The sequence below is a fragment of the Mustela nivalis genome (assembly GCF_964662115.1).
Source record: "Mustela nivalis genome assembly, chromosome: 12".
In the NCBI taxonomy this organism is placed as follows: domain Eukaryota; kingdom Metazoa; phylum Chordata; class Mammalia; order Carnivora; family Mustelidae; genus Mustela; species Mustela nivalis.
In genome coordinates this window covers 55622971-55643781 of record NC_139031.1, presented here as the reverse complement: position 1 = coordinate 55643781, position 20811 = coordinate 55622971, and the positions used below count along the sequence as shown (strand labels likewise).

General features: G+C 39.9%; 1 protein-coding gene across 1 annotated transcript in view; it reads left to right on the top strand.

Moving 5' to 3' along the window:
* Positions 1–230: 230 nt before the first annotated feature.
* TSPAN13 (tetraspanin 13) overlaps positions 231–20811 on the top strand; it is a 33321-nt gene continuing 12740 nt past the window's right edge. Inside the window, exon 1 of the mRNA XM_082693018.1 lies at positions 231–698. Coding sequence (XP_082549144.1) covers positions 636–698 — 63 coding nt within the window. The 5' untranslated portion in view covers positions 231–635. The remainder of the gene's footprint in view (positions 699–20811) is intronic.

Sequence of the window (20811 nt, the reverse complement as noted above, 5' to 3'; positions counted from 1 at the left end):
ATTTTCTTCTTTTCATTTTCCCTCACTGTGTTGTCTCTTTTAAATCTTTCACATTCATTAATTTATTTCTCCACCTATTCATTCAAACAAGGCTAGGTGCTTAATTTTCAAATCTCATTCAAAATGGTGCCACGTCATCCACCAGGGCCAAGAACCGAGAGGTGCTGTCATATTCTGCCCTGCCAGCGTGGATCTCCGTCGGGCCCCGCCCTCTTCTTCTCACCTGCTCCCCAGGAAACGACAGCGAGGCGGCGGTCACAAGCTCTGGCCGGGAGCTAGGTCCCTTACGGCCTCCGCCCCCTCCCCCTCGCCCCCGGGCCGCCCCGCCCCTCCCCGCTGCCGGCTGGCGGAGCGCATTTATTTGCATATTTCTACCTTTGTTCCCTGCCGGCGGCCAATCAGCGCGCGGGGCGAGGCGGGGGGGCTGGGCGGGGCTCGGGCTCCGGCTCCAGCTGCGGCGGCCGCAGGTTCCAGAGCGGGTTCGAGCCGCGGCGGGCGCGCAGCGCACTGCAGCCCCAGCCCAGGGCCCCCCACCCCGGCTTCGGCCAGGCCCCAAAGGCAAGGACAAAGAGGCTGTCCCGGAGGCTCCGCCCGAGCCACGTCTACCTGCCGTTGCGGGAACCACAGGCTCCAAGATGGTTTGCGGGGGCTTCGCGTGTTCCAAGAACTGCCTGTGTGCGCTGAACCTGCTCTACACAGTGAGTACCCTGAGCCCGGTCCTCCCCTCCCGCGGGCTTTGCACCTGCTCGGTTCCTCCTTGGTTTTCCTGCCTGACCAGCGACTCTGACTTCATTCCGCTCCCGGTTCCCGTCTTCCCACGCTCTGCGCGCCCCTGGCCTCCCCATCAGTGCCCGCCGGAGACCAGGAGCCGGCGCTTGTCGCAGTCTCTTCCTTTCCTTCATTGTGAAGCCGTCGTCTTTCTGGCTCACTGGCCACGGCGCTGCCACATTGCTCTACCCCGCCCCCTCACCCACCGCCTTGTTTTTCAGTCATTTGACCAGACCTTCCCACTTTCCCATCGCTGTTCCCTCTGATACTCCCTCCTGGCTTCCAGACCCATCTGGGGCGGATTTGGAGGCGGGAGAGCCGCCTCAGGTTTGAGGACAGTTTTGCAAAAATAGCGTGGTCTGAAACTGACAAGGCGGCATATGGATAGTGAGCATTTTGGTTAGCTCTGCGTGGTCTTGTGATTTGAATTGAGGTCACCGAGTAGGTTTACAGGATATCCGCAGCTTCCGAAGTTTGTTTCGTGCTTACATAAAGGACTCTCTTTTCTTTTCTTTTTCCTCTTTTTCTTCTTCTTCTTCTTCTTCTTCTTCTTTTTTTTTTCTTGTTAGTTTGCTCATACTGGATGCTTTTCCCATGTGGTCTCCCATCTTATTAATATCCTAACTCCATTTTAAGCGAGATCCTCCAGTAAATAAGCAAGCCTCCACCTGTCATTTCTTTCTTTCTTTCTTTTTTCCTAACAAGCTTGGGCCTTTTAGTTTAAAGGGGCAGTCTATCTCTATGATTTTTGAGGCGCAGTTCTGGGCGAACAGAAGAATGGGGGAGCAGGTTGACGCTTATCCATTGCTTACTACATCCCAGGATTTCGTTCCTTGTTCTGAAAGCCATCCAAGGCAAGGGGCATTGTCTACATTTTATACTTAAGATAATAGACCAAAAAGGTGCCCCCCCCCACTAAGTTTACATAGTTGGCAAGTCAGGACTAGAACCTAGACTGTGGGATCCAGATCTTTCCACGGGCTTCTCTCCCAGGTGGAAGAAACTTCCTATTCTGTCATCATCCCTCCATCCTAGTCTTGCTCCCTTCTATAAATACACCTGGCGGTTTGCAGCACCCACCCTGAAAACAAACCCAGCTCCCCTGCATTAGCAGAGAGCTAGGCCATCTGTGCAAGCTTAGGTTACATCCTTGGAATGGAGAGGCCTTGTGGTCATCAACAGAAGAGCAAGCCTGGATCATTTTACCATTACTGTTCCTTTGTATATGAACATGCTTGTTAAGCTTTGAAGGCGAGACAGTGGAATAAAGTCTGCTTTCTGGCTAGTTGGTAGGAATCTAATCAGTAGGGTCACTGATAGTAGGCATGGGGGAGGGGAATTGTAAAACACCTGGTGATTCATCTCCTTGTAATTGGAGAGTGTGTCAAGTTTCCCAGCAAAATCCACCTTTGTCTCACCTGAAGCATGTTGATCATATTGATTGTTTATTAAGTAAGTGCTGACCACTTCTCCAGGTATTTTCTTTTATTAGCATGGAGGGCCTGCTTAGAACTTCAAATTCACCATTTTGTGCCCTGACTTTTGCTCCCACCCCATGATTTAGTCATCTGCTCACCAGACACTTAGCCTTATAATGTGTGCTTACAGTGGAAGATCTGCTTTGCATGCTTACTTGACTGAAACGTCTATAGAAATTAAGGTGCAATATATATACATGTACATAATACAGTTGATTTATATAGATTAATGTGCAGTATATATTAAAAGGCAAGTTATTTTTAAGTCTAGTTGTTTTCAAGATATGTTCCTTCTAGTTGTATTCACTGTATATTAGGAAAGCAAGGACAAAGGTGATTCTAAAAGAACATTTTAAGACTTACATAGATAATTCAACTTACTGATCTTCAAAGTGTATTCTATTGATTTGAATAGCTGTTGCAGTAAACCTTAATTAGAAATTTATAAGGCTGTAAAATGGTTAGCATCCTTTTAAATCCTAGACTTTTTAGATAAAAAGGATATTTCTTAAGATGAATTAATGTGTATTTCTTATATATTGTGAGCAAGCTTAAATAAGGTGAGCAGTTTAGATTGGGGGTGAATGAAAGGTAAAAAAGTTGGAACAGGTCTTAAACAGATGGCGAAAATGAGCCACTACTCTTACTGAGATTATGTATCTTCCCTCCTCTCTCCCTCCATAATTGAAGATGAGAATTGTGAAGTGATTGGGGGCAGGGCTGAAGTTGAAGACTTGGGAGATACTTCTAAGGTACAAATAGGTAGACCTTTCATAGGTTCCAATCTCACCAGGATAACTACCTCTAAAATTGCACAGAGTTGAAGAATTGAGTCTGAGGTCATTTCTAAAAGTGTTAGTAAAGCCAGGATTGCATATGGGAGTGGCGGGTGTAAAGGCCACGGCCTGCTTTTGTGTTGAAGCATTTTCTTGAGGAACTTAGGACTCTGTGAGCCAGACTGTCCACATGCTCAGGTGGCCTGCAGATGAGCCTCAGATGAGAGCGAATTCATGATTGGACCAGAAAGCATGTCACTAAAATAGCTTGAAGGAACATCCCTCAAGCTTGTCATGGTCTTCTGATCACTAGCCAAAGGTGCAGTTGATTCTTGTTATTTATGGTTTGGTCATTTTATTTTATTTATTCATTTATTTTTAAAGATTTTATTTATTTATTTGACAGAGAGAGTGAGATCACAAATAGGCAGAGAGGCAGGTCTTAGGCTTCCTGTTGAGCGGAGAGCCCGATGCGGGGCTCTGAGTTCATGACCTGAGCTGAAGGCAGAAGCTTAAGCCACTGAACCACCCAGGCACCCCTGGTAATTTAATTTAATTTAATTTTAAATATTTTATTTATTTGACAGAGAGAAACATAGCGAGAGAGGGAACACTGGGAGAGGGAGAAGCAGGCTTCCCACCCAGCAGGGAGCCCAATGTGGGGCTTGGTCCCAGGACCCTGGGATCATGACCTGAGATGACGCTTAACGACTGAGCCAGCCAGGCTCCCTGGGTTTGGTCATTTTAATCCATAGGATCCCTAGTACTGTGTAAGTTCGTGTTGTGAACATAAACTATTTATAGATACGGACAAAGAGGAGAAGCAGAATTCCTTTCCTTGCACCTTCATGGTGTTAGCAGAAAGAAGAAAACTGGCTTCAGAACTTTAGTGTATTTCAAGAAACTGAATGTTTGTTTACTCAATAAATATTTATTTGTTTATTACAGGCACTGTTCTCAGTTTGGGAAGACACCAGTGAAACAAACTGGGCCTTAAAATCAATATGGCTTTGTGAAGCCTCTTTTTTTTTTTTTTTTTTTTAAATTACTCTTTTCTTTGTATGACCTCAGGAGCTTTATTCAGTCAATAAACATTTGCCTACTGTGTATACTCTGCTGAGAACTGTGGGAAGTAATAAACGCATACAAAGACAAAAACCTCCCCACTGTGTGAAAACAGGATCTAGTTAGGATTCATGGAATGGGAAAATTAAGTGTGATAGGAGGGAATGACTGACTCGAGGTACCTTAAAATTTAGGATGAGGGGACATCTTTGTGGGTTAGAGAAGTCGGGGTAGTGAAGAAGTTATAAAGAAATGGGAGAAAATGTAGAAATAGCATGAATCTTTTTCATACTGCTTACGACATAAATGCAAATGAAAAGTACTTTGGGAAATGGCCTATTTTATGTTTAGTAATTTGTTTTAGAATACTTCTGATTGAAAATTCTCTGACAAAGAGTGACAAACAACTTTTTAAAATTGTACTTATGATTTGTGGGGAAATTTAAGATATGAAATAAGTATTATTCTAAAATATGTGAACATTTAGAAGATTTATAATTTATGTCCTTGTGCTTCCTTAGCAGAGAAGAAGAGACTTTTAGGAGTTGCACTGCTGATTTTTAGTATATGTATTAAATATTATATATATAATATATATTCATATATATGAATAGGGTTTTTTTAAAAGATTTTATTTATTTATTTGACAGACAGAGATCACAAGTAGGCAGAGAAGCAGGCAGAGAGAGAGGAGAAAGCAGGCTCCCGATGCGGGACTCAATCCCAGGACCCTCCCAGGACCCTCAGAAGACAGAGGCTTTAATCCAATGAGCCACCCAGGCGTCCCTATATGAATAGTTTTAATTGAGAATGTAAAGAACATAAGTACCTGATCTTAAAATGAGAAGGGTCATTTCAGAGGTTTCTTTCTCCATATTCATTCTTCTAAATTCTTTCCAAGTTTGTTTTCTTGATTTTTTTTTTTTTGAGATTTTATTTATTTATTTGACAGAGATCACAAGTAGGCAGAGAGACAGGCAGAGAGAGAGGAAGGGAAGCAGGCTCTCGAGAGCCTGACGCGCTCCCAGGACCCTGGGATCATGACCTGAGTGGAAAGCAGAGGCTTTGACCCACTGAGCCACCCAGATGCCCCTTGATTTTTTTTTCCAATTTTTTTCCCCATAACTTTGCTTGCTTTGGGAAAAATTCCCATACAGCATCAAAAATTATACTGATTTATATCCTTTCATAGACCCTGATTTACAAGAATTTACATTTTAATATCTCTGAATTGTCTTAAAGTAGATAAAACATACTATACATAAAGGTAAAAAAAAAAAGTCTCTGCAGTCTATGGGAAGAGAAAGAATTGGGTTCAGGAAGAAAACTCAAGTTTGAATATCAACTCTACAACTTGCTTGGAATTTAATCTTGGCCAAACAGCTTCCTTTATTCAAGCTTCAGTTTTTCCATTTATAAACTGGTGATGATATTTTTCATCCTTCCCTCATGAGTTTTTAGGATAAAATGGGAAAATGTGGATAAATGCTTTGGATGTGCCACAGAAAGAAAAAATTAAGTTGTTACGGCTTCAAGAGGAAAAAGTTTATTTTAAATTTCTGAATTACAAACCTGCTTGTGATAATGAAGATTTTTTAAGCTATTGGAATTCTAGCACTTCATGAGAGCTGGTGTTGACTCAAGCAGGCTCTGTGGAGGCAGCAAAGTTGTAATATTAATCTTTTAGTTATAAGAAAAAAAGTGACAGCGGTATAGTAAGTTAAAATATGGAATGATTTACCTATACATTTTTTTGAGTCTCATTCTGGTTATTAGAGTGCTGGAAAACTATAATTTTGTTCAGTCTTAACTCCAAAATAAATGAGAAACACTAGTATTTCAGCCAAAGAAAAATCTATTCATTGCCGTTTCTTTCAAATGATTACACTATTATTTTTCAAAATTCTGATCATCGTTTTTCAAATTATTCTTGTTTAATACTTTCATGTGTGCTTAGGTTTGTGTTATTTCTCTCCGTGTTCTCGCTCAAACTACTGAATGAATTTAAAATGTTTAAGTGGTGCCTGGTTATTTTCTTGCATTTTTTTATTTAAAAATGATTCCCTGTTTATAAAACCTGAGCTTTTCATGTGATGTTGCTGTGCTGATATTTATAGTCTGCCTTTTTGCCAAGTATGTTTGTAAAATTTCCAGCCTTTTGATTTAAAAACGGTAACAAAAATGTGCTATTTATGCCATTTCTCTACTTAGAGTAAGGTTATTGACTTTCATAAAGTTTAATGATGTAAGAGGCATTACAAAGAAAGAAACAATTCATTCTGGGAAAATTGTATTTCAGCCCATATTTGAAAAGTGAGGTTTGAATATTTTGGTGGCTTGATTTGCATACAGTTTTAAGGGGTTTAAAAATGGGCCATTATCACTTCAAACACACACACACACACACACACACACACACACACATATACCCCACTGGTGATAGCAGGTGAGGTTTAGATCCTCTTTGTTCGTGTTCCCTTTCATCTGAATTTATGCTCCAGATTATGTTACCGCTGTAAAACAAGTGATCCAAACCCGTTTGTGATAATAGGTGAAAATTCTTAGAGAATCAACCCAACTTCCATACGTGTCTTTCGAGATCTTTCACCATCTGCCACTCCCATCTGCAGCCCTGGACATCTTTTCACCACAGAGAATTCCCCACACAAAATGCCCTTTGTTGCCTGTTTTTGCTGATCCTCTGCCCTCAGCCTAGAATACCTTGCTCTGTCTTTGTAAAGTTACTCAAATAAAGCCTCTTATTTCCTCAGTCAGAAGGCATTGTTTCCTCACATTTTTACTTGGGAATCTTACTACTTGAGTGCCACTCCAGATTAATTCAGATCTGTGGAGAAAGTGCAGGCATGTGATTATTTTTTTCCTAGCTAATTCTAAATTACAGTGAGAACTGAGAGTCAGTATTGTAAGATTTTGTTTTACTTTGTCTTTGCCACTGACCACCCCAACTTTCCATATCGTAGATAGCTTTGTGTTTGCTTTTTACCCCAGCTAGATCATTAACCTTTTTTTTTTTTTTTTTTTTTTGTCATTGTTGGCGGGGATCTTAGCTTTCTCTTTGCTAGATCCTTCAGTGTGTAGCATTTTCTTTAAAAAGAAAAACAAAAACAACTGTAGAGTGTATAGTAAAAGCTATACACTCTAAATACTCCTCGAATTGATTTTACAGAAATGGTTGTTCCCTTTCCACCATTGGAAAACATTCCTAATGAAAACTTCATAAAAATGATAAAAATTATTGTAATATTTAATCAGAAATGATTAAATATTAGGGGTGCCTGGGTGGCTCAGTCAGTTGAGCATCTGACCTTTGGTTTTGGCTGAGGCTGTTATCTCAGGGTCGGGAGGTCAGGCCCTATGTTGTGCACCAGGTTCAGTACAGAGTCTGCTTGAGATTCTCTCTCCTCTCCCTCTTCTTCTCCCCCTGCCTTCATGCTCTCTGTCTCTCTAAATAAATAAATAAAATCTTTAAAAAAAATTATTCAAAGTCAAATCTAGGAGGCAGGCAAATATATTAAAACATTAAAGTTAACATTGGGTTAAAAAATAATAATAAGTAGACATTACTTTTATATATCCCTGTTAGGATCTAATATGTTTCTTTTCTTTTTCCTTTTTAAGATTTTATTTATTTATTTGACAGATAGAGATCACAGGTAGGCAGAGAGGCAGGCAAAGAGAGAGAGAGAGGAGGAAGCAGGCTCCCTGCTATGCAGAGAGCCCGATGCGGGGCTTGATCCCAGGACTCTGGGATCATGACCTGAGCTGAGGGCAGAGGCTTTAACCCACTGAACCACCCAGGTGCCCCGGATCTAATATGTTTCTTAAAATACTCTTTTATCCTCTGTTGTTGGCCAACCTTTCATACACTTCCCGGGTTTTCCTAAAACGTTTCCGAAGAACAAATCCACTTCCTATAAAATTGTACTCTAAATCATAGTTGGCTAGGATTTTTTATATTATTAGTCTAATACATTATTTTTAATCTCATATAAATATAAGATGATCCCAAATAATGTTTCATTTTATTCATTCCAAAAATAAAGATTAACTGAGCATTAAGAGAAATAAGCAAAACAAACCAAAATGTGCTGCTTTCATGGGTCTTAAGTTTACAGGATGAAGTAGATGGTGAGCGAGTAAGTAAATAAATTATACATCATATGAAAAGGTAAGAAAGTGCTGTGGAGAGAAATGGCACAAGAAGAATGAAGTATGGTGAGGCCTGGGTGGGTAGGAGAGGAGAAATCCATATTTAATATATGGCCAGGATTCGCCTGCTTGGGAAGACAAACACTGGGACAAAGATTTGAAGGAGATGTAGGACAGATATCTGGGAACCGCATTTCAGATAGATGGAATTTTGAGAAGATTGAGGAAGCGGAGAATGCCTGGTTTATGCAAGGGACAGAGATGAGTCCATTGTGACTGGGACAGAGTGAGCAGGGTGTGGAGGGGTGTAGGATGTGAGTCAGAGAAGGTGTGAGATGCAGGTATGAAAGCCTTGAGTCCCCTGGAAGGATAAGAGCTTTTCTATAGAGTGAAACGGGTAGCCCTTGGTAGCTTTGGGCCTGATTTTTCCTTTAAAATGTTGTCTGGCCACCGAATTGAGAATGGATTATAGACCACCGCAGTGGAAGTAGTGAGATTATATGGAAGGCTACTGCAGTCATTTAGGGAAGAGATGTGGAGGGCTTGGGCCGGTGTGATGTCAGTGTAAGGGAGATAGTCCAATTTGGGGTGTATTTTGAAAGTTGAGCCAACATAGCTTTCTGGTGGATTGGAACGGGGTGTGAGAAAAACCGAGGAGCCATGGATTACTCATGATTTATGGCCTAAGCAACTGGCAGGATGGATCTTCTATTAATAGGAATGGGGAGACTGGGTGGAGGAGGAGGCTTTGGGAGGAAGATAAGGGGTTCAGTATTAGATGTGATTCCAATCAGATACCCAAACAGAGATGTCACCCAGTAGGGAGGCTGACTCCACTGTTAAAATCCTGGTGACCACCAACATAGAGAATGGGCTTTAAGGTTGATGCTGGATGAGATCCACAAGTTAGTGAGGATAGATGGAGAAATGCCGTCATCTGTGGTGTGAACCAAGGGGCCTTTTAAATAAGAGCTCAGAAGACAAGTAGGAACCAGGAAAGGAGCCCAAGAAGGTAAGAGGTAGAGGTTGGTGTCCTCGAAGCCAAATGCAAGTTATTTTAAGGAAGCAAAATTGAACATCTGTCTCAAATGCTGTTAAGTAAGATGGGGGCTAAGACTCAGTTCTGGAATTGACCCATGAGGTTGTTGGAAAGAGCAGTTATCCTGCTTTTTATAGGGCAAACTCTGCCCCTCGACAGTATGGACAGGGTCTTCATCACTTTTCCTCTCCTGACGGCTCAGCACAGCCCTGGCATATGGTTGACATTTAGTTAATTGAATGAGAGAATCAGTGCAGGGCTGTTGTGCCTGTAACCCCACTTCTTGTCTACCAGAACTGCCCCATGGCGGGCAGGAGTAGGGGGGAAGTTGGCACTTGGTTGACAGCTGTGAGGGCTGCCTTGAACTCTTCCCCTTGGAACATGAGTCAGGATCCCATACTTTTGAATCCTTTTATATAACTTCTTCTTAGCAGGTATTATGTAACATGTATATGTGTTTTGTGAATAGAAAATCTGCTTGGCACCATGGAGAACATAAGGAAGGAAAATATGTGACAAAGGCACGTGGGGTGTCTTTGTGTCATTTGAAGAATAAAAACGAAACCAGGAACGGAGGTCCTGGCTTCAACACTAAACGTGTGGGTATTTAACAGGATCTAGATTATTTATAGAATTTTCAAGTTTCTATCCAGATGTTTGGCGTCATACTAGAAACACATGCTTGATCATCGCTGAGCTGTTCTTCAGTTTTTTTTTTTTCACATTAGGCAGAAGTTCAGAGGGAGAGTTCAGTGATCAAGTGTAATTGCTGGTGAGGAATGTTGAAGCAGGAACAGGGAAGGCTGTCTGTGGTCTTTGCTTTCCTCATGTGTCTGTGGATGCTGGGCTACATTTTGGTGGTATAGTCCCTCTGAATCTTACTCCTGTTTTAGATTTCTTATCCTTCACACTTATCGTCACTTCTCTCCTTTAGTGCTGATAAAATATTTTTGAAGAACTTAATACAAAATCAAATCCAGTTTTGTCCAATGTTCTCTAGTCCTCTTTCATCCTCAAAGCAATTCACTTACCCTGGTAGAATTCAGAGGCTAAAAAAAAACCATGCAGAAGTAATGAGAAATATTTTAAGAATAGTTCAAGTTGCTTTTTGCCTCTTGTTTTGAAATGGGGTGGGTATCTGAAAGAAAGAAAGAAATTTTTTAAAATTATTTTTTAAATTTTATTTGACACAGAGAAATAGATCACAAGTGGGTGGTGGGGGGTGGGGGACAGGTTCCCCACTGAGCAGAGAGCCCGATGTGGGGCTTGATCCCAGGACCCTGAAATCATGACCTGAGCTGAAGGCAGAGGCTTAACCCGCTAAGCCACCCAGGTGCCCCAATTTTTACAAGTTATATAGAGAAAGAATAATCTGAGACATCATTAGGCTGAGTTTCTTTCCCCCAAATATTACTGTTTAGGGAAGAAGCATTTACCTGTCCTTAAAGCATAGTGAGCAATTTCATGAGCTCTTTGATTCAGCAGTGTATTTTGAGTACCTCTTCTGTACCAGGCACTTTGCCAGGAGCTAGGAATATCAGAAAAACATGTGCCTCGCTTATGTGGCATTTAAAGTATAGAAGGCTCTTTGAAAGAATTTGAAGTCTGGCTGGAAGTGGGGAATAATGGCTAATGAATTACCTCCAGCAGTCATCCAGGCTCTTCACGTCCTTGAATTTGTTAGCCTGGGATTTGGACTTTATTCCAAGATGAGAAACAACTGGTTGCCCCCCTGGGAAGGACCAGATCTTACTGGCTTTAGAAAAAGACCAAAGACCACTGTATCTGGAATAGAGTCCAGCCCTTGGTAATACAAACCCAGCTACTGCTGCTTAAAATAGTAAGCTTTATTATTTTCATGTGTCCAGAAGCAGGTAGTCTAGAGCAGGGGCATGATTCAAGGGTCTTATCAATGTCCCAGTCATCATTGTGTTCCTGCTCTACCCTTCTTGGCTTGTAACTTTCTTCCTTTTCACTAAGTTGCATTGGCAACTCTAGGCATTATGATTTGCTCCATTCCCGAAGAAGGATGATACTGTAAAATGCTTTTTTTTTTTTTTTTTTGGAAAATGCTTTTGCTTGGAAAGCTGTGTCTTTTGTTAAAAGTTTTATTGAGGTATTATTTATATACCATAAGCTGCATGTATTTACAGTAGAAATTTAGTAAATTTTGGTATATACATTAACCTCTGAACCCGGTGGCCACATTCAAGACCTTGTCCCCCACCGTTTGCTTATTTATCCTCCCTTGTAATCCCTCCCTCCTGCTGCACAACCCCTGCTCCCAATATGCAAGCAACCACTGACCTGCTCTGCGGTAGAGTTCAGGCTGGAGTTAAGTTTGGTAAGTCTAGACAGGCTGTTTGCAGACAGAAGATGGTATAGGGCATTTCTCTGGATCACTGATTTCCCTTCTTGTTTTGTCCTTCAAGTTTCCAGGAGGTCTTTTCAGCCAAAATGGGGGGTGCTTATGTTTTTTAAAAGCCTACATTCAAGGTGAAGTACTTTGAGTTAGTCTAGGTGGGGAATGTGGTTCTAATTGTGAAGGTAGACAAAAGCTCTGAAAGTTGGAAGGTATTAAAAATTTATGATCAACACTTGGGAGATGAAGCTTATATTAACCAGAATTCCTTATGGGTTTTACATGAGCTTTAAAGAATATGTTTTTGAGAGAGCACAAACCCTTGTAAGCATACATGGAATTGGGACATCCAAAGAGGTGGATTGTCAAGTATGGCTGGATCAAGGGGCTCAGAAAGGGTCAGAACTCTCTTGCTCCTTTTTTCTCAGCTCAGCTTGACACTGCTTACATTCTTTTTGAAGATAGATTTTTTCCATGTGCCAAAGTGGCCACTGGCAGCATCAATTTTAATTGTTCTTATAGCTTGGTATACCAGAGGAACCCATTTATTTTCCTTTCAATATCCTTTCATTATGGAAAGGAGCAGCTGATTGACCCATCGTTTATGGACCCATTCCATGGATCAATCACTGTGGATAGGAGGCTGGGCAACCAGGATTGAGAGACCTATGTTGTGTGTCTCTGTGCTGGTGGTGGTCAGATGGGGCTGTAAAACACCATGATTAAGAGGCTTATAGGAGATGGATGTGCTAGGCAAAATATGTCTATTACAGAGGTCATTCCTCTTCTGGGCAGTACTTTTGTTCTTCTGTTCCTCCTTCTAGAATATGCTAGCAACTTCATCATTTGAAAAGTTTAGTGTGGTGGTTTAATATTTCAACACACACTTTTAAGCTAGATTATAAAGATCATTATGCACAACGTATTTTTTTCTTTGTTCTGTAATGGTGTTGCGTGTATCCACAAGTTTAAAAGTACATGCATGCTTATTTTGAATAATTTTATGTGCTAGAGTGATGTCGAAGATAAACACTTTCCTTCTTGCTCCCTTACTCTGGACAGTGCACTATAGACTTTTGTGTGAATGTCAGTGTATGTGCCAACATTTCTGGGGTGGATAAAGGGAAAGTAAAATGAATTTGGTAGTTAACAAATGGAAAAGTCATATAAGTAGAAGACTTCACTCTTCTGTTTTTATGTGGCTATGCAACCAGGTCTCCTGGGGAGTAAGTTGAAGAGATGCTATGCAAACCCACAAGGATCTGGCTACAAAGCAAGAACTGTATCTTAAGCACTATAACATTGTTGTTAGTATTATATCTCGGTGTTAAAAATTGCATAAATATAATGCTACACACACTATGATATGTTCCCACAGGGAGAAAAAAAAACCACACCAAGCAGAAAGTTTGCCACAGTTCTGCCTCCGTGTCACTGGGCACGGACTTTCGTTACTCTTATCAGCTATAAAATGGAAGGGAATAGATGACTGGCCAGATAGCCTTGGGCTTTGGTGTTCTGTGAATTTCTGCTATCTTGTGAGCCCTGGTTAGGATTGCCTTGTCTCTTCCACTAGCACCTTCCTCACAGTCCACCCTCTGTGAACTGTTGTGTCTGCCCCCACCTCCTCCTTTCAGGGCTTGGCTGGGGAAGTAATGTTAACTTTTCTAATCCTGCTTTGTGTGTCTTTTCCATTATAGCTCCTCTAATCTCTCTTTTTAGAAGCTCTTTTCATGCGATACATTTCTCTTTGTTTTGAAGAGAAAACAGGAAAGGTTGGTGCTTCCTGCTCATAAAAGCATTGCTATCAACGAGTTAACAGATCCATAATCTGTTTTTATCAGTATTCTGTTTCCCAAAGGAAGGAAACTATTTGTCATAGGTCTAAATTTACTTTCTATTACAATTGGTCTCATAGGAAACTGTTGTTATTATCGAACAAAGGATTCTTGCAGTTCCTTTGTCTACCAAGTTCTAGGGACAAACTTAGGCTTTTTAATTATATAGTTAGAATTAATTTTATCAGAATCAATAATTTTTAGATCACTAGTTTGGAAGACTTCATATAGCCCATTCTCTTCAAAATTACAAGCCAACCAAAACATATAATTACCACTAGTCAGAAATAAATAGTTTCATTACTATCTTTAAAGGGGTTCTTTACAGTAAAAGTTAAAAAAACTCTGATAGGCAAATTTAATTAATTGAATTTAATTAAAGACATAACATGAACCTTTGGGTGGGATTTCTAATTTTAAAAATTAATTATGAATACTTGTGGGCTCTGTGTTGCAATGTGTTAGAAACATTAGCCACACAGAATGTAACATTTATGTTGTTTTCAATTATTTTATTAAAAGATATTTTGGGGGTTTATCACAGAATTGACTAGCCCAAATAGGTTTATGTTTGGACAGTCATACTGTTGTAGTTATAACTGCAGAATTTGTTTTGGATTGGACGGTTAACTCAATGTTCTGTTCCAGCTTACAAATGAGAATGTGTATTTGTGTGTGTGTCCACATGCCTATGCCTGAGACTTAGGCACAAGAAGGAGAAACAGGGTGGTGTCTTTTTCACACATGCGACCATCCAAGTGTGACCAGTCCAAACCTTTGCTTTCTGTTGTAAACAAGTGAAGATATAACAGATCATTGCCTCCTGCCTTCAGGTGTATACTACCGTCATTTGAAAGCCTTCCTTTTTCCTAACTGGGAGCCCATCATAGGAGAGAATATGGACAGTCCTTGAAGATGCACAGATTAAAATTAATATGAAATATTTGAGAGATGATTGAGAATATCTTGATTTATGGGCCTGTGTTTGGGGAACAGTGGAAACAAAGGCTCGATGAGGAAAGTTGGACCAATTGACGGAGGAAAGCAAAATAGCATAATTTAAAATTGGTGCCATGGTAAGAAAGAAGCTGTTACATTTTCAAGGCTGGTTTTAATTAGGAAATATTTCATGTGCAGAGAAGATATAATGGTAGACTCTTGGGAACCCAACAGGCTGATTCCACAGATGCCAGTGTTTTGCCACGTCTCCCTGTTTTTTAGAAGTTAAGTGTTACACTGCTAAAGGCCGCCTCCATCTCCTTTCCCATTTTTCCCCTCAAAAGTCATCACTGGGGGCGCCTGGGTGGCTCCATGGGTTAAGCCGCTGCCTTCGGCTCAAGTCATAATCTTGGGATCCTGGGATCGAGTCCCGCATCGGGCTCTGTGCTCAGCGGGGAGCTTGCTTCCCTCTCTCTCTCTCTCTCTCTCTCTGCCTGCCTCTCCATCTACTTGTGATCTCTCTCTGTCAAATAAATAAATAAAATCTTAAAAAAAAAAAAGTCATCACTGTTCTAAAATCAACACCTGTCATTTCCATGCACGTTTATGTACTTATGACAGTTTGAGATATTAGTCAACCACAAAGACTATCAGGTGACTTTTTGTGGGGCACCTGGGTGGCCGAGTCAGTTAAGCGTCTGACTCTTGCTTTCAGCTCAGATTTGGGAGAGTGAGCCCTGTGTCAGGCTCAGTGCTGGGTGTGGAGCTTGCTTGAGATTTTCTCTCTCTTTCTCTCCCCCCACTTAAAAAAAACAAAACAACAAAACATAAATAGGGTAACTTTTTGTGTACTTGAAAATTTATTAAGTGGTATGCCTTCTATATTTATGTAATTTATTTGAAATTTATTGATTTAATAGAAATAGATCAAAATCTTTTGTATTCTACTGTGTGGTCACATCAGGGTTTATGAATGCCATAGTCATGGTTTCTGAAGTGGTTTTCAGTTTTTTACTGTGACAAGGCTGCAGCAAAATCCTGATGTATCATGTCTAGTTGGGGACATGGGTATTTCTTTTGGGTTTTAATCTAGAAGCAAAATTGCTAGTTAATAAGGGATATGTATTTTTAGTTTTCTTAGGTGCTTCCGGATTGTTCTATGAAGTGGCTTCAAAAATTACACTTTGACTTGAATGAATTCTAGATTCTCCACATCTCAGTATCATCAGGCTTAATTTTGCCCAATCTGGTGCATGTGAGATGATTTTCCATTGCTGTGATTTTTGTTTTCTTGATTGTATAATGAGATTTAACATTTTTCAGGTATTGATTGCCTTTTGGATTCTTCCTTGGCAGATTGCCTCTTATTATCCTTGTCTGCTTTACTGTGTGCTTTTTGTTCTTTTGAATTGATTTGTGGGCATTTTTTGATATATATGAGCTCAAAATATCTTACAGTTTTGAGCTTATACTACATTTTCTGATGATTTTTTTAAAAAAATTTATTTATTTAACAGAGAGAGAGAGAGATTGAGATCACAGGTAGGCAGAGAAGCAGGCAGAGAGAGAGGAGGAAGCAGGCTCCCCGCTGAGCATAGAGCTCAATGCAGAGCTCAATCCCAGTACCCTGGGATCATGTCCTGAGCTAAAGGCAGAGGCTTTAACACACTGAGCCACCCAGGTGCCCCTGTCTGATGATTTTTATTGTGTAGAATCTTAAAATTTTAATGTGGTATATAGAGTGATAGGTAAGAACACAGAATCTGCAGCCATACAGCCTGGGTTCATATCCCAGTTCTGTCCTTTCCTTGCTGTGTAATCTTGGGCAAGTTACTTAACATCTTTGTGTCTGACTTTCCCCATCTGGAAAATGGAGGCAGTAGTACTACCTACCTCTGAGGGTTATTGTGAAGATGAAATTAGTTAGTGAATGTAAAGCATTCAGAATACTTCCTTGCACATAGTAGACACTACATTAGTATGATACTTGATTGGGGGGGGGGATTGTTTAAGAAGTTTTTCTTTAACTACAAAGTCAAAACATTTTTCTTTATTTTTTTTCCTAAAAGTTTGGTTTTATTTCATATTTAGGATTTAAATCTGTGGTGTGAGACAGTGACTACTCCTATTCTTTTTCAGAATGTGCAGGTAATTATCACAGTGCTATTATTGAAAGCCTCCTCTCTCCCTACTGATTTGGAGTTTCATCTCCCTCCAAGCCTACACTGTTGGTTTATTTAGATCTGTGTCAACTACTTGGTTTTAATTATCGAACCATTACAACAAGTTGTTATATTTGTTTGAATTTTTAACTTAGTTTTTTAGTTTTATTTGTATGTTTAATTTTACTGATTAAAAAAATAAATAAAACCTGCCCCAAAGATGTCGAGTCAGGCCCAGGTTTTTCAGAGCTTGGTGAAAACAACAACAAATAGAGAGTCTGGAATGGTTAGTTGAAGGGTGATTTGCTGCTAAGAGCATTTCTTAAGCATGGTGCTGGCAAAGGTGCCTCTGGGCTGAGAAGGAGTGGAGCAGATACAGCTTTTCTCTTTAATCTTAAAAGATGTTCCTAGTCCTTGGGCAACAAGTGACATTTATTCTTCCATGGAAATTAATGGATTGTTGTATCAAGTTCCACCCTAAAAAAAAGTTATTGAGACTTTAATTAGAAACAGATTGAATTTGGGCACCTGGGTGGCTCAGTGGGTTAAGCCTCTGCCTTCAGCTCAGGTCATGATCTCAGGGTCCTGGAATCAAGTCCTGCATCAGGCTATCTGCTCAGCAGGGAGCCTGCTTACTCCCTTTTCTCTCTCTGCCTGCCTCTATATCTACTTTTGATCTCTCTGTGTCAAATAAATAAGATCTTAAAAAAAAAAAAAAGAAATAGATTGAATTTGTAGGCTAAATTGGAGGCAAATCGATGGCTTATTATAAATAAGTATTCCCCCCATGAACATGTTATATCTCTTCATTAATGCAGTTTTTTGTTTGCTTCAATTAATTTCACAATTTTCACCTTGAAGGTCTTATAATACCTTTCTTAGATTTACTTATATATACCTGATATTTGTGGGGCCCATTAAAAATCACATCCTAAAAAAATGCATAACAAATTTTGGAGGGTGTGCATCAGGATGCTGTTGATGTTTGTGTATTGTTTCTGGTCATAGTAACTTTTCTCTATCTTACCAGTTTTAATATTTGCAGTCTCTTGTTTTATTTCTCATGTGGCTACTGCTGTTAATATGAATAATAACAGCTGTGTTTCCCCTGAAGCTTCACTCTTACTCAGTTGTCTAAGATCTTCACTATAATGCTGAATAGAAGGGGTGACAACACCCTGGTCTTAATCCTCAATTTTGAAGGAAATGTTTCTCAGGTTTTATTATTGAATATGATTTTTGTTTTGAGTTTTCGATAGCTATTCTTAATCAGCTAATGACATTTTGGGGGAATTTAGCCTTATTCTTTTTCTTAAAAAATAATTTTTCTGAAGGCCTGTCATTCTTTTCTTTTTTAAGGAAGCGTTATTTATCTTTCCTCTAACACGTTTCTCTTCTTTCTACTTTGGCTTTGCTCTATTGGCTCTTTTTCCAAGTCTCTCTTTAAAAATTTTTTTTTGGTCCATATTGTTTTTATCCTTTTAGTCCATTTAAACATCATAATTTTAGTTAGTTCATAATTTTGGTTAGTTCTATTACCTCAACTTCTTGGGGGCTCTAATTCTTCTTTTGCTGTGTCTGTCTTCTCTCTCTAGTGTAGTTCTTTTTTTTTTTTTTTTTCCACTTATGTGTTTTGTGATTTTTGATTGACAGAAAGTTTTTCTTTTGTCTTTGGGACTGGTGTGAGGGCTCTAATTTGCAGATGTCCCTCCTGAATTATTCTGGATTTCCTTCTGAGAGTTTTCCTTCCCTAGATCCCATCACTGCCTGTGGCCAGCTTTTATCTGAATTGCTTGGTTGATTGATCAGAATCCATTTCCTACATGCCTGGGTCGTGACATTTAGACCCAGACTCTAGGCCTAGAGCTTCTCTTTCTGGCAAAACACTTTCTGAAGGGACTCAAATATCTTTGCTATCACCCTGGGTGTGGTAGTATAGTTTTTCTATAACACCTTACACTGAAAGTATAGCTTTCTAGAAATGCTCGTAAGTAGTCTTAGCTCTCTATCCCAGTCCTGCCTGGTTTGAAACCCAAGTCCTTCCTCTTTAGGGACTGTTCTGATCTAGGAACTCCTTCCTATCCTTCCCATCCAGAACTCCTGCCCCATCCCCACCAGCTCTATGATTGCATTATTGACATTGCAGTTCTACTTCCTTTCTGGCCTATAGGACTTTCCCATTGTTTCTTGGTGCTCAGGTATATATTTAAATAAAATATTACAATCTTTTACAATATCTTCAAGTATTTGGAGTAGGAATGATTCTATGGTTGCTCAGTTGTCAATGACCTCAGAACCCTCTAAAGTAAGCTCAATAATATCCCTCTGCCCCCAAAGGTATACATCCTAATCTTTGGCTATGGATTGTTATGTGACTTTCCACAGCAATAGGGACTTCACAGTGTGATTAAGTAAAGCATTTTGAGATGGGGCAATTATTCTGGATTATCTGGAAAAGCCCTATGTAATCACAAAGGTTATTATAAGAGGGATGCAGGAGAGCTATCCTCAAAGAAGGAGGTGTGCTTGGGGAAACAGGTTGTAGACTAAGAGATTTGAATGCTACAATGTCGGCTTTGAAGATGGTGGAAGTGGTCACAGGCAATGGAATGCAAGTGTCTTTTAGAAGGTGGAAAAGGCAAGGACAGGGATTTGCCCCCAGAGCTTCCAGAAGGAATGCAGTCTTATTGACATGTGATTTAACAACCCATGTTGGACTTCTGACCTCCAAAATTGCAGCAGAATAAATCTGTTCTTTTAAGCCATGAAACTGGTGATGATGTGTTAAAGTGACATGCTGATAAACTCTCTTCAGTGTTTTTCAAGAAGGAGCACTTTGTATTAGCGATAGGGATAGTCTGATGCCTATGTGAGAGACACAGCAGAGTGAATTTGGTGAAAAATACTTTTGACAGAGAGGTCTACTGATGGGAGTAGCCCCTTTCTTCCCCTACTTAGAAAAGAAAAATCTGAGCGGAGATATTTGTGAATATTCTAGATAATGTTCTCAATAAATTATAACTCCTAGTCTGTGACCTGGAAGAGTATTTCTCTCTTTTAGTTGTAGATGTTGTTTTTCAAAAGGGAAAATATTCTTATTATTAATGACCCTGTAAGTTGGTAACTGACAGAGCAGAAGACATTTTTCACATTTTGTTGAGATGCTGCTGCTGTAAATAAAGCATTTGGTCTTCTAGGAGGGTGCTGACAAGGATACCTGAATACTTCACTCCAGCCGCATGGTAGGATTCCACTAGTGGTAAAATAGCAGGCAGCTTTCTGTAATGGAGATTCCTGACTTGTCCAGTGCCTACTGTGTGAATTGTTCTGTGTTAGTTTCGTAGGGTTTCTTGGATGAATTACCACAAATATGGCAGCTTAAACACAGTAGAAATTTATTCCCACAGTTTGGGAGACCAGAAGTCCAAAACGAAGGCATTATCAGGGTTGCACTCTCTCTGAGAGCCCCGGGGGAGAATCTGTTCTTTGCCTCTTCTATCTTCAGGTGGCTGAGGGCATTCCTTGACTTCGAGCCATGCCACCTTCTGCCTCTGTCATTACGTGGCCGTCTCCTCTCTGTGTGTCTCCTTCTGCCTCTCTTATAAGGATACTTGTGATGACATCTAAGGTCTACCTGATAAGCCAGGATAAGCTCCTCTTTTTAAGATTTTTTAATTTAGTCACATCTCTTGCCACATAAAATAATATTTATAAAATGTTTTATAAATATTATTATATGTTTATTACAAATAATAGAATATTTATATCCTATTCTTTTGTTATATAATGTAGTATTTACAGTATAGTCATTTTTTTCAGCCCATTACCTGCTCCTTTACTATTTCTTTGCAGTCTCTGACCTATTCTATTTATCTAGATTTTTTTGGATTATTGTTCCATCCTCTGACTCATCTTGTAAAAATATCCGGTAAGGCAATTATTCATCCTGTTTTAACATTTTAGTCTCTGCTACCCTGCCTCCTAGAGCAAAGGTCAGCAAGCTATGGCTCTTGGGTCATATCCATCCCACTGCTTGTTATTGGATAGCCTGCCAACAAAGAAGGGCTTTATAGTTTTAAATGATTAAAAAAATCATAGGAAGAATAATATTTGGTGCACATGAAAATTACGTGAATTTCAATTTCAGTATCTGTGAATGAAATGTTATTGGAACACGGCTCTGCTCATTGGTTTACTGCTGTTTTTGTGTTAGA